The sequence below is a fragment of the Pelobates fuscus genome, chromosome 1 (assembly GCF_036172605.1).
Source record: "Pelobates fuscus isolate aPelFus1 chromosome 1, aPelFus1.pri, whole genome shotgun sequence".
Lineage (NCBI taxonomy): Eukaryota > Metazoa > Chordata > Amphibia > Anura > Pelobatidae > Pelobates > Pelobates fuscus.
This window is the reverse complement of record NC_086317.1, coordinates 446,744,553-446,757,459: the sequence shown is the minus strand read 5'-3', so window position 1 is coordinate 446,757,459 and position 12,907 is coordinate 446,744,553. Positions and strand designations below refer to the sequence as shown.

At 39.5% G+C, this 12,907-nt stretch overlaps 1 protein-coding gene across 2 annotated transcripts in view; it reads right to left on the bottom strand.

Moving 5' to 3' along the window:
* Nucleotides 1-12,907, bottom strand: part of CWF19L2 (CWF19 like cell cycle control factor 2) — a 196,169-nt gene that overhangs the window by 139,245 nt on the left and 44,017 nt on the right. For both annotated transcript variants that reach the window (XM_063430222.1, XM_063430231.1), the window contains exons 10-11: nucleotides 9,224-9,317; nucleotides 4,996-5,097 (exon numbers count right to left, since the gene is read on the bottom strand). In XM_063430222.1, the coding sequence (XP_063286292.1) occupies nucleotides 4,996-5,097; nucleotides 9,224-9,317 (196 nt within the window). The remainder of the gene's footprint in view (nucleotides 1-4,995; nucleotides 5,098-9,223; nucleotides 9,318-12,907) is intronic.

Genomic DNA, 12,907 nt, shown 5'->3' with positions numbered 1-12,907 from the left:
CTGGCTCTGCTTGTTAATCTTGGTTCCATTTTTGCACTGCCGTTATTATTGTGCTTGAACCATTCGCTTACACGGCAGTGGTGAAATATGCCGCAACTATATTATGACCGTCACAGGAAAAACCTCTAGCAAGGAAAGGAAAATGTGCTATTTTGTTTGATGCGGATGTTGAAATTGCTGTTATGAAGAAGCAGAATATAGCCTTTGATCTCTGGCAGGGATCCCGTTTACAGAAGCTGTTTGTGTACAGGGTTACATGTCTTCAATTGCTCCAGATCTTTGATAGATATACTAAGTAAGTAGACTTCAGAAAACAAAATTAAGAGCAAGCAGAAGTGGACAGGAGATATCAAAAGCCTATAACAATATTTTCAAACTAAGCTGTATGTTCACTTCGCTATGATGTTTGCCAAAAGGCTTTAACCCCTTAAGGACTGGACTGTTTTTGCGATGTTGCACATTTGCGACCAGGCCTATTTTTACACTTTTGTGGTGTTTGTGTTTAGCTGTAATTTTCCGCACTCTCATTTACTGTTCCTATACAAATTTATATATTGTTTTCTTCAGGACAAAAAAGGCTTTCTTTACATACCATTATTTATATAATCTCGTGTAATTTAATTTAAAAAAAATTATGATGAAAAATTGAAAAAAAATACATGTTTTTTGACTTTTCCTTTAAAAAATATTTTACTCATCTACAAAAGCGAATAAAAAAAACTGCTAAAGAGATTCAAAATGTTGTCCTGAGTTTTAAAATACCCTGTGTTTACATGCTTTTTTTTGCAAGTTATAGGGCTATAGGTACAAGTAGGATATTGCGGTTTCAAAACATAATTTTTTTCAAATTTATCAATAGTGACATTGTAACACTATTATCTGTCATAAATCTCTGAATAACACCTGTCAGGGTATTTATATCGGCAGACATTTTGTGATATGATAGAAATTAAAATGTATATTGTCAGAGTCACTCTGAACAGAGCAGACTCCATTTTGTTATTTTCAAGCTAACAAGACACAAGATTTCTATCCCATCTGTAAAACTAACCACTTTGCCAGAGCTTAGGAATGTTTGTATATACAAATCAAGTGATAAGAAATAAGAACGGGGGATGGACAGACTGTCTAAATGCTAATGGAATAGAATAAATTCTAAACCCAGACATTTGTGACAGAGAAGATTAAATAATTAATTTTACTTCCGATACTGTATAAGATCCCATTGTAATTTAGAGGTGAAACTTAGTTTACGAACTGTCATATTAGAAATTACAGCAGGAATTGGAGACACATAGTCTGAAGAAAGCCCAAATAAACTATTTGAACTGACAGAAAACTTAAGTTATAGATAACCATAAAGATAAGCTAAATGACGTCAAAATAGCCACCAGGAAAAGTTAACTCTTTCCTGGATAGGAATGTTTAGTGGGACGAGACTGCCCTCTATAGACCAAATACTTAAATTGCTATCTGGAAGGTAACCACACCTCCAGTTTTCTATTGGTCTATCACCTAGTGACGAACAGAGAATTTTTCCCTTTAAAAAAAGTTAAGACATAGGGAAGAGAGGGGGTAGCAGAGGAGGAAGAAAATGAGTAAGCAAGGAGAGAAGAGAAGCAAGCAAAGGGGTGAGCAGTCGGGGACAAAGACAAGAAGTAAGAAGCAAGTGAGTCAGAGCGAGAAAGAGACCCATGACAAACATTCCTTGACACTTAGCTACCTGAGAACATCTGATGAGAATGTCTACTCAACTGGTAATTATGCTGGTTTCATTTAATTAATCTAAATTAATTAAACATTTTCTAATAGCATGATATATGACTGGATAAATCAGATTTCGATATTTAGAAATCTTAGTTAACTAAAGAATATATAGTTAAACATTCCATTCTGCAGATGGAAAAGAGTAATTATATATTAGTGTGATTACATCACATGTTAGCATATCGTGATATTTATCCAGGTGTATTGATTTGCTCTAAAACAAGATAAAATATCTGTTTAGGCAAGTTAAAATTCTGCTTATAGAACATGGTAGATTACTCTTATTGGATGTTTCCAGGAAATGACTAATGAACTGGTTTAGGTGTTATTTTATTTAAAATTACATGAGAATAGGTCTTAATCACCTAGAAGATCTAACCAGCATTGAAAGGGTTATTCTAACTGTTAGCTAAGTTTTATGGCCTTATGCTGCAAGCTGTGTGAAAGAAAGTGTCTCTGTGAAGCCCGTCATAAATCTTGTTTGACAATTGTTATGTTAACCATTGTTCTGTATTCATGTTATACTGAATATTCATTGATTATTATCACACATGTTACATATTAGTATTTAATTTGTCACAATAAATTGTATCTATTTTTATAACAAATTGTGATTTTATTTATATGGAATACATTTCACTTACACGATAACGATCTGAGAATTGAAATAGTGGGCAATTCTCAACTGTTTACTATTATTATCCCATAAATATCCCCACACACCCCACATGTAGATTTTTTTTTTTAAAGTAGACGACCCAGGGTATTCAATATGGGGTATGTCCAGTTTTTTTTAGTAGCCACCTAGTCGCAAACACTGGCCAAAGTTAGTGTTCATTTTTGTTTGTGTGTGAAAAAAGTAAAAAACTAAATTGAATGCTAATTTTGGCCAGTGTTTGTGACTAAGTGGCTACTAAAAAAGACTGGACATACCCCATTTGCAATACCTTGGGTTGTCTTCTCTTGCAAATGGTATGCCATCATGGGGATAATTCTCATTCCTGGGCTACCATACGCTTTCAAATGCAACGTAACCAACCTGGCCATTTTCAATGTACAAATATTTGACCCATATATTTGACCCTGTAACTTTCAAAAACGCTATAAAATCTGTACATGGGGGGTACTGTTATACTCGGGAGACTTTGCTGAACACAAATATTAGTGTTTCAAAACAGGGAAACGTATCACAACAATTATATCATCAGTAAAATGCGAAAAAAGTCACTTTCACTGACAATATCATCGCTGTGATATGTTTTACTGTTTTGAATCACTAATATTTGTGTTCAGCGAAGTCTCCCGAGTAAAACGGTACCCCCCATGTACAGGTTTTAGGGTATCCTAGAAAGTTACAGGGTAAAATACAGTGCTAAAAAATTAAATTCTCTGGAATTTCGGCCTGGGTTGGCAGGCAGGTCCCTCAAATTGCAATTAATAAAATTACTTAATTATGTAAAAATATTACATAAATACGCATGTAGAATTTAAATATATATGCATATTTATATATTTGAAGTCTACGTGTATATTTATATAATTATTTATGTAATTTTGTATATGGACATATGTATATTTCGTATTAATTTTATTTATATATACATAGATATATATGATGTAGAATTATTAAAAATCTTTATTGAACCTGTATTGAATTATTGTACTAACTCCATTTTAATCTCACATAACCTCACATTATGACAGACCCTCCATTTTGTCCAGATTACATGACAGAATTTCCTAACAGCATTTAGTATAATGAATAAAGACTGTATTTTCTATAAAGACATGACTAACCCCGGAATTGCTGAATCTCCTGTAGTTTGCAACATAATATAATCTGAAGGCCATAAGAACGCCGGTCTAATGAAATGTTCTATTCATACAAGAACCTTGCACCTGACCACGAGACTGACATCACTAACTACGCAAAATGACGCCCAAGCCCCCCTTTCCACCGAGTAAGCCTCGTGCTTGGAAAGATGACGCTTGAGCCATCCGTCCACACCCGTGTCCAGAACAATACCACCTCTCGGTGGGAGGACACCTAGCTAACCACTTAGTTTTTGAGCCAATTAATCATATTGATGGGTGGACATTGACACAGCCACTTAACAATTAATCCAATTAATTATGTTTATTTACTGATATCTTGATAATCAATGATGATGCAAATTCCCCCTTATAAGGGCCTGCGAGCCCGCCTTTTCTTCAGATGCTAATAAATTTCCTCGAAGTTATTTTAACCTGAACTCCGTGTGTCAGTCTGAATTACTTCTGCGTATACGCAATTTAATCATCTCAAATTTGGACAGGAACAGAGACATTTAAACATATTTGTTTATTTCTAAATTAATCTACATCATATATATATACACACAATTTCATTCTAAGTGTATTTTGATATAAATATATATATATTTTAATATCAAAATACAGTTAGAATAAAATTTCATATAGATATAATTTTTTTTGTAATTTTTATTATTTTTAATTTTTTTATTTAATTGAATCTACTTATTTGTATTTTATAATAATATATATATACACAATATATATAATTATATATGCGTGTGTAATTTAATTATGAGTGTATTTTTATATTAATATATGTACATATTAATATAAAAATACAATTAGTATGACATTATATATATATATATATATATATATATATATATATATATATATATATATAATATATGTCTATATATCATATATATATACACACATATATAACCTTTTTTTTTTATTAACATTAACTTTATTTATTTTTTTAATGATTTTACACTAGCAGGGAGACTGCCTGTCAGCACAGACAGTCCCCCTGCAGGCAGACACATGGACACATTGGACACCTATTGTGACCATGTGATCGCTCTGTTGAGCGATCACATGGCCACAGGGGTCCTAATCCGCCGTGGGGAGACTGTCTGGGCTGCAGGCAGTCTCCCCACACCGGGACCAACGCCGATCGCCGCCGGGGGAACGACGGCGATCAGGTAAGTACATCTTACCGTTAGGACGGTTCAGGATCGTCACCGGCCGGCAATGGAAAAATGCCGATGACGGTCCTGAACCGTCCTCGGTCGTTAAGGGGTTAATGGCACGGCTAAGCATTTTTTACCCACTAAACAACCGTGCCAGTAAAAATAAACAAATAAATAAATACAAAAACAATATGCCGGACATCACGCTCGGCATTCTGTTGAGGAATATAGGTCTCACCTTTGCACTTGATTTCATGCTTGGAGCTGAGCAGGAGACTTGATGTTGGTACTTCGCCTGACGTGCATCTTCCAGCTGGGCACGAAGTTTTGCTGCCAACTCCTTAAAGGGAAAGACAGACTTTTAAAAACCGAAGGGTGAAAGGAAAATATAGATGTTTCACTTTTTGTCATTACGTCGCTTTCTAGCATCTCCTTAAGTCATTGTGCCTCAGGAATGGCAACGACAGGTTTAAAGATCGTACTATCAAGCGTACACATGCTGGCACATGTACTTCTACTCTGATCCCCATAATACACAGGCAATCAGGTAATTTTACCACATGACAGGAGGCTTCATATTTTGCATTAACTTTCTTTACTAACTCCATAGCAGCAAAAAAACCAAAAAAAAAAACTGGTGAAATAAAGAACCAATCAGAACACAGTTATAGTGTATATAAGGGAAAGCATATCTGCATTACTTCCTCTTTCTTTGCTGCTCCATCACAAGTCAGGTCAGAGTACTTGTTCTATGCCTCTGTTTTATAACTGTACTTATTGTATGTGATTACTATTTTCCTTTCCTCTGACAGGATCCTATCCTTTATCTCCACCTCTTTAGTGGGGCTGTTTTTCTATGATTGGGGTTCTGTCCCTGCTCTCCCCAGGCCCTCTCTTCCCGAGGCGGCCTATTCCCCCGGGCTTTTTACACCATGCGAGACCCGCTGCAGCCATCTTGTTGGGGGTGTTAGTCGTGGATTTTACTTCTATCACGAAGAGGCTCACTGTGTTTTTGAGTTTTCCAGTCCAGCTGTGCTGTGCATACGGTCAGGTTGGTGTAATACCCCTGGGGAGTGGGACTGCCAGTCAGGTGTACCCTCGTATTCTGGAAAGGGGTGAGCCCCCCATTTGCTGCTGAACAGAATCAGTATTTGCAGTTCCTATTTTACTGGGTGAACCCATTTGATCATAACAAGAGTCTGCTTATTACCACACGCCATTGGGCTGTGAGTGAGTGAAGGCCCACAGCCTGTTTACGTCTCTCCCGACCAGTCCCTATATCTCTCATACCTGTGCCTGTTAGAAGCAGTATTTGTACCCATTTAAGCCTATCATAGAAGACACCCAGGCTATGATTAATGCGGCAGTGGCCGTAACTCTGGAAAAAGCTTTGTCCAAAGTATTCCCAACAGCCTCTGACCCTGTCAAGCCAGACCCAAAACGCTCCCAAGCCAGAGTCGACTCAGACGAGTTGGATGACTCCTCCAGAGACAGAGCACACCCGGCAAAATGCCATTGGAAGGGCGAGGGATCCAGGAAGGTCCCCAGTAAGGGTAAAACACCCCTCAAGTGCAGTCAGCGCCCAACAATGACCTCCTTCTATTCCAGATGATTTCTCGGACGTGGAAAGAGAAGTGCCCCACTCCCTCTCCGTTGTGGAAGAGTGGTGGGCAGAGGTCTCAGACTCAGACGGCGATTGGGGCTCCAACACCTACGTCGGGGAGACATTTCTGGGTGAGACGTCCACTGCGAAGGGCCAGGAGGTTTTCCTGGACACTAAGGGGCAGCGGTTGTTCGACCCCAGGTATATCAGGCATCCCCGCTCAGGGGAGTGGACTCCACCAGAACACCTCCTTAAGTTTATGCACTTTTGGAGTCGGAAGCCCCTAGACAAAAGCTTCCGCAAGGGGATGAGGGCCGAATGCCCCAGACCGTCGTTGCCTGATAAAGTGGCATTTATGCCTGACTTTTTTTTTTTTTTTTTTAAATTCTTTATTTTTGTAGTGCAGATAGGAGAAACAACACGCCTGGGGTACCCCGACGGCATTCCCCATGCTTGATCAAAAAACGTTTATAACAATCAGGGTTATGTTAAAGCTTGCACATTTTTTATATTTAACATTCTGTTGAACAAGGTAATTCCCAAACTAACTTTTACAGAGCATGAGCGCAACTTAGAAAGGTCGCATAAAATAGGCAAAACATTGCTAGTAATAAGGTTACGTAGGTAATAATCAAGATTAAGTAACATGCTTGACCGGACGCAACTGCGATTATGTGTGTCGTGACTGTTTGGTTACATGCTAGGTATTGCGCAGTTGTCCTAATTTAAGTGTTAATATATTATCGGTAGGTCGTAAGCTAATATCAGGTATGGATTTATCCACACTGCTTAACGTTAACCACCGGGAGGCAGCTAGTCACTGAGTTTGCCGGGAAATGCATACATTAAGGTAAGACAATTTTACAATGATTACAGTAAGGTCAGAAAGGATCACAGTGCTAAACTAAGGAAAGTTCAGTGCTCTGCTGGGCTGTCGTTGTAGCAGGTTAGCAGCTGCTTTGTTACCCCTGTAACTGCGCTGGGTCGGCTGCCGTCCTGGTCACCAGCGTCAGGTCCCCCATTTTCCCGCTGGGTGGTGGAGCGTTTTAGTACTTGCCGGTCAGGGGTGTGTTTGTGTCATTTGCCAGCATCAGCCTTAAGTGCAGAATAATGCTTGTATGCTGCGATCGCTGCTCCTCTCAGGGTAAGCTGAGTGAGTGTCTTGGTAAAGTCCCTTTAGGTCTGCCAGTGTCACAGGGAGTTGTAACTTCTGATATTGTATGTGGGAGCTTGATCTCCGGCTTACATTAATCGCGGCGGCCATCTTGGAATTTGCCACGCGGTTCTTGTGTGATCATGTCGCAGCCAAGGTGATAGAAACGGTCACTGCCTCTCCGTTGGGGTCCGGGATAACCCCCCCGGCCCACAGGGGGGGGAAACGGGGCCCTCAGTAGGCGTGCGAGAGGTCCCACCGGACTAAGCGCGGGAGAGCGGCCGCCTCTCCCGCCAGAGCCTCACGACAGGCCTCCATCCCAGTCGCCCAGCAGTCCGCCTCGCCGGCAGGACTGGGGTTGATACCGACCTCCAGGGTATCTGCCTGTGTCCCCTTTGCCTTCATGTGGCTGTTGAGCTGTTTTCAGGGGGAAAAAGGTAGGTTTTGCCCGGTTATTTTATTATTCTTAGCGGAGCCGAGGTGCCCCACGTCCAGCCGGCTCGGCGGTCAGGCCCCGCCCCCCTTTCATTTATGCCTGACTTTGACCAGCTCATGCTGGCATTTATGACACGTGGAGGTCCAAAAAAAGGAAAAAAAAATAGTTCCTTTTGCAGCAGCACAAGGTGAGTTACTTCATTAATCAATTGATGCAGCTTGAAGCACCCAAGTTCCCTCCAGCCATTCTCCTTGCTGAGAGTGCCTTATAACTGCTGTGATTTGTAAAAAAACGAATGTAGCTCTAAGCAAGCCCCCGGAGCTGCTAAAACAACTCATAGAGAAGCTTTGGAGACCTAATGCGCATTTAAGCTTCCCCACAGGAAGGCATTGTATTCAATCCTTTCCTTAGAGTGTTACATGACCGAGTTTTACTCTGTCAGTGCAGCGGAAACGCTTCTGATGGCTGTCAGGAAGACAGCCACCAAAGGTGGACTTAACCATGAAATGTGAACATTACAAAATAACAGAACCACTGCACTTAGACCACGTCTTTGAGATGAAATCGTCTGAATTACTTTAGTGTCCCTTTAAGCACAGGTGCTCTCGGGTGGAATCCATGTTCCAGAATTACTTGAATAACATACGTAAAAATTTCTCAGCATTGAACATTTTCACTTTTATCCCACCATCACACGCACAGCATTTCCATATTTCAACACAATCTGGTGACTACATCATGCCACAGTGAACAAGTTTACCATGCGTTTATCCAAAGGTAAATCAAATCACGTGATCTATTTGAAGTGAGCAGCCAAGTGCAAGATTCAATCAGTCAAATAGTTAAATAACTTTAATTGGACACGTTCCATGTATCTCATGTGTAATCAATAAACTTTCATTTAAAGTGCCAAAATCTTTTACAGTTTACTTTGGTTTTGTTTTTATATATACATCTAATACATTTCAGTAAATTCAAATAAAATAGCAAACGGACTAATATCTACCAGGCGTGATACATTCCAGTTAATATATAGCTAAAATTCCAACCATACAAACCATGTTTATCACTAACATTGTGCTTAGCGACAACTGGGTTTTATTTAACATACATAATTAAAATAAGTCAACATATATATTTAAAATATTGTTGTAAACAATTAAATAATCCAATAAAAAATATTAAGTAATTAATATCTCATCATTTCACTTTAAAATATTATACAAATTATGGACAAATTGTTACAAAAACATAGCTTTGTATATTGTACGTACCATATTTCCCAATAGTTCAGCCTTCACAATTTTGGCTCCCAGTTTGTTCATTTCTTCTTCACTGAGAATCTGGATGGGAGGTTTAGTATCTGGGCTGAGGAACAGAGCAAAGTCAAAACAGATTAAATCAACTTGTTCCCACTGGCTATGTTAATATCATATGAATATGTTAATAGTTCCAATAAAAAAGGAGAAACCTTAGCACTCTGCGAATGTGGTGAAAGAGGTGGTTTTTATTCAGTCATCACAGTGAGGCAACGTTTCGACACACTAGAGGTCTTTCTCAAGCCATTTATGTTAATAGTTCCATTATATTTTACTCAAAATATCAGTCTCACAATTTTGTGTGATTCCCAGACTCCCTGTTCTCTACCATACCTGCAGTTGAGGAAGGTTTTGTGAAGGACACAAGGTTTTGTGAAGGGCTCCAAATCTAGGCTTAAAGGAACACTATGGTGTCAGGAAAACAAATTTGTTTTCCTGGAACTAGAGTTCCCTATAGTGCCCCTTGGCCCCTATCCCTTCCGTGTTGCAGAAGGGGGTTAAAAACCCCTTCTGTCACTTACCTTGTTCCAGCGTCGATGTCCCTCGGCCCTGGCTCGGGGTCTATCTTCGCTCCTCCAATGGCCACATTCACATTAGAACAGCCCCATAGGAAAGCATTAAGCAAAGTGTTTCTACTGGGTTTCGGGTGATACTGTATTTCCTTATATCCAGCGTCCGTTTTGCAACCACAAGTTGCCCAACGACCCAGAAATCCCTCTAGTGACTGTCTGGTAGCTGGTGAATAAAATGAGTAATCTTTCATGGATTGAGGCACTATCCTCCAACAGTCAAAGAGCTGAGTTTGGTCTAGAAGGGATACAAATCATTTACGTGTAGGGGCAGAGTAAGTAAGGACGTAGCGGATAATTCAATAGATGTATCCAAAGTAACATTACAGTCTCCCCCAAGTATAAGGATACCCTCAGTAAATATATAAAATTTACGTAGAACAGTAGGTATTTACAGTTATGTAAAATAAGAGAAGAATCAGTGCACAAATGTGTTTCCTGGATATAAATTACCTCAGGTATTGGAGAAGCTAAGGAGCGCTTCTCGTGGGTATTCAAACCCTTCACATTAAAGGTTACCCCTCGGAGATTGGGCATGGTCAAGCCATGGTAAGAACAAATATATGGTGGCGTACAAGCAAAAGTGAGTGAGCAAAAAATTTAAAGAAACCAAAAACAGAAACAACACACAACATGTGGTTATTATCAAATGTATAATGATCAAGGTTTTAAGAATGGTCAGCGTTGATCCTAACATGGGTAGCAACCCACTTGGGGTCTTAAACAATTACACTGTATTAGACATGGGGAGGGAGGAGGAATGTAAGAGAGGAAGGTGACTAATTAAGTGCTCCTTATCCTGTGTCAAAACGGGTCATGCATCCCATGAATAAGTGGGGAAAAAAGAAAGGGCAAATAAACATGTGAAAAAGTGTAAATATGGATGTGATTAGGGACTCAAAGTATTTACAGTGGCTAGCATGACAGTTATAAAGAACCAACAAAATAAGTATTCAGCATATTGAATACCCAGCATCAGTGCATATGGGAGAATTTTTTGGTCAATGGCCTTCGGCCCTCAACACAATCTAGACATGGCCTGCACAAACTGCGGCCCCCCCAGATGTTTTGAACGACAACTCCCATCATCACCTGGCTATCAGTCATGACTCCCTGGATATCTGTTTTGTATTCAAAAAAACATGGGGCAGATTTGGTGTCCACTCGCCTCTTTTTTTGGTAGCTGTTGCCAATTTTGTCTCTGGGGTAGCAAAGATGTGGGAGCATTGAAGGATATTAGATACTTATCCATGATGGGAGTTTCTGGTAGTTGTAGAGTTTTAAAAAACGGGTCAACATTGTAAAATGTGGCGATGGAATGATCCTTGCCTTTGTGGTTGACACATAAAGCGAATAGGAAGCCTTATCTATATTGGATGTTAAGGTTCCGAAGGTGTTCTGTGATGGGTTTTAAAGTCAGTCTTGTCTGCAAAGTGTGCCATAATAATTTCGGAAACACTTGTAGTGTCCTGCAAACAGTGTCAAATCTCTTTTTTAATAGATTAATAATGTAGCTTGCAAATGGCATCCCTATGGGGCATCTTTAATACATACATTTAGGTCTAAGACACCTGTGTGCTCTATCAAAGTCCACTTGGGTGTCCGTTGGTCTCCCTATAATCAGGTTAAACAGTTCTTGCAGAACCGTATGTGTAAGTCTTCTCTCAATCCATCCACCTCAGGTAATCCTCTTATGTTTAAGTTGTTGCATCGTCAACAAAATGCCTGTGGTTATTACTGAGCATAGTGGCTTGGTCCTCTAATGTGTTGGTAAGTTCTTGTACCAATAGGTCTCTCTATCATCTTAGCGTAAGTTCTTGTACCAATAGGTCTCTATTATCTTAGTGTTCACCCACACGGTCCCCAATATAGCAGATATCCACTCAAATGCCCTCCAACATTTGTTGGAATGGCCTTCAATTTCCCCAGAATGTCTTCTGGGTCTCCCTTGGAGAGGAGATTCTTGAGTATTTGTCATAACTCTGCGTCCTTTGATGACAAGCAGCCATCTGAAGGCGTCGGGTTTGGAAACATGGACCCCTCATGGTAAGTGTGGGCGCTGTGATGTGTCATCGAATACGATGTGTCATCAGAGCTTTCAGTCAATTTTTGAACTGGGTTTCTTCCAGATCGTATCTGTGATTTGTAAGACCTCCATTGGTTTATCATCTGGGTGGTTTTGCCCTCTTAATAGCAGGATTTCGTCCTGTTCAACATAGAGCTCTTCTAGTTAGTTTCCATACAGCTCGGTGGATGGCAATGACCCCCCCCCCCTCCCCCGTTTCATATTAGTCATTATCGCACCGCCATTTTATATTTGTAGTGTGTATAACGTTTTCTATGTGTATTGTTAAAGGGGACATACACTGGTGTAAGAGCTGCACAATTTTATTTCACTGAAAGCCACCATATACACTTTTTTTGTAACATTTTATGTTCCATTTACAAACAAGAAAATGGCGAGATTTATGCAACGCAATTATAAAAGTTGTTCCATGTACCCATTCAGAGAGGATCATTATCCGGCCGCAGCAATGTATAAAGAAGCATTTGGCTATAATATAAGAACATTTTAACTGTACCCGCTTGGCGCACAGGGAGAAGAAAAGATAAAAACTAATAGATTTGCCCAGCTGAGCTGCAGGAAACTCTGAATTTGAGAAACCGCTCCATTTGATTTGGAAAAAGAAAAAAAGATCTTTTCTCTCTGTTGGTTTCTTGAATTTCAGCTTGAAAAACTGTGGGGAGCAGCAGGTGGCTATCAATTAAGAAAGCTTTCAGCTTTATCCGGCCTGTATATTGTTTTCTTAACCTATTCAGAACATGGCAGGGGTTTTTAAACTCTACTTTCTCGTGCCCCGGTGCTAGGCCAGGCACTGCTACTAGAAGTACTTATTATTATTATTCAGCAACAATAAGTAACATTTTACCAGGTAAATGGTTGTGGGTCTATAAGACTTGAATGATGTAGAGATATATACGGTATTCTGAATATACTATTACTGACATACATATACTTAGCGCTATATAATACATTTCATTTTGTTTTGTGAGGCCTGTAGACATAATG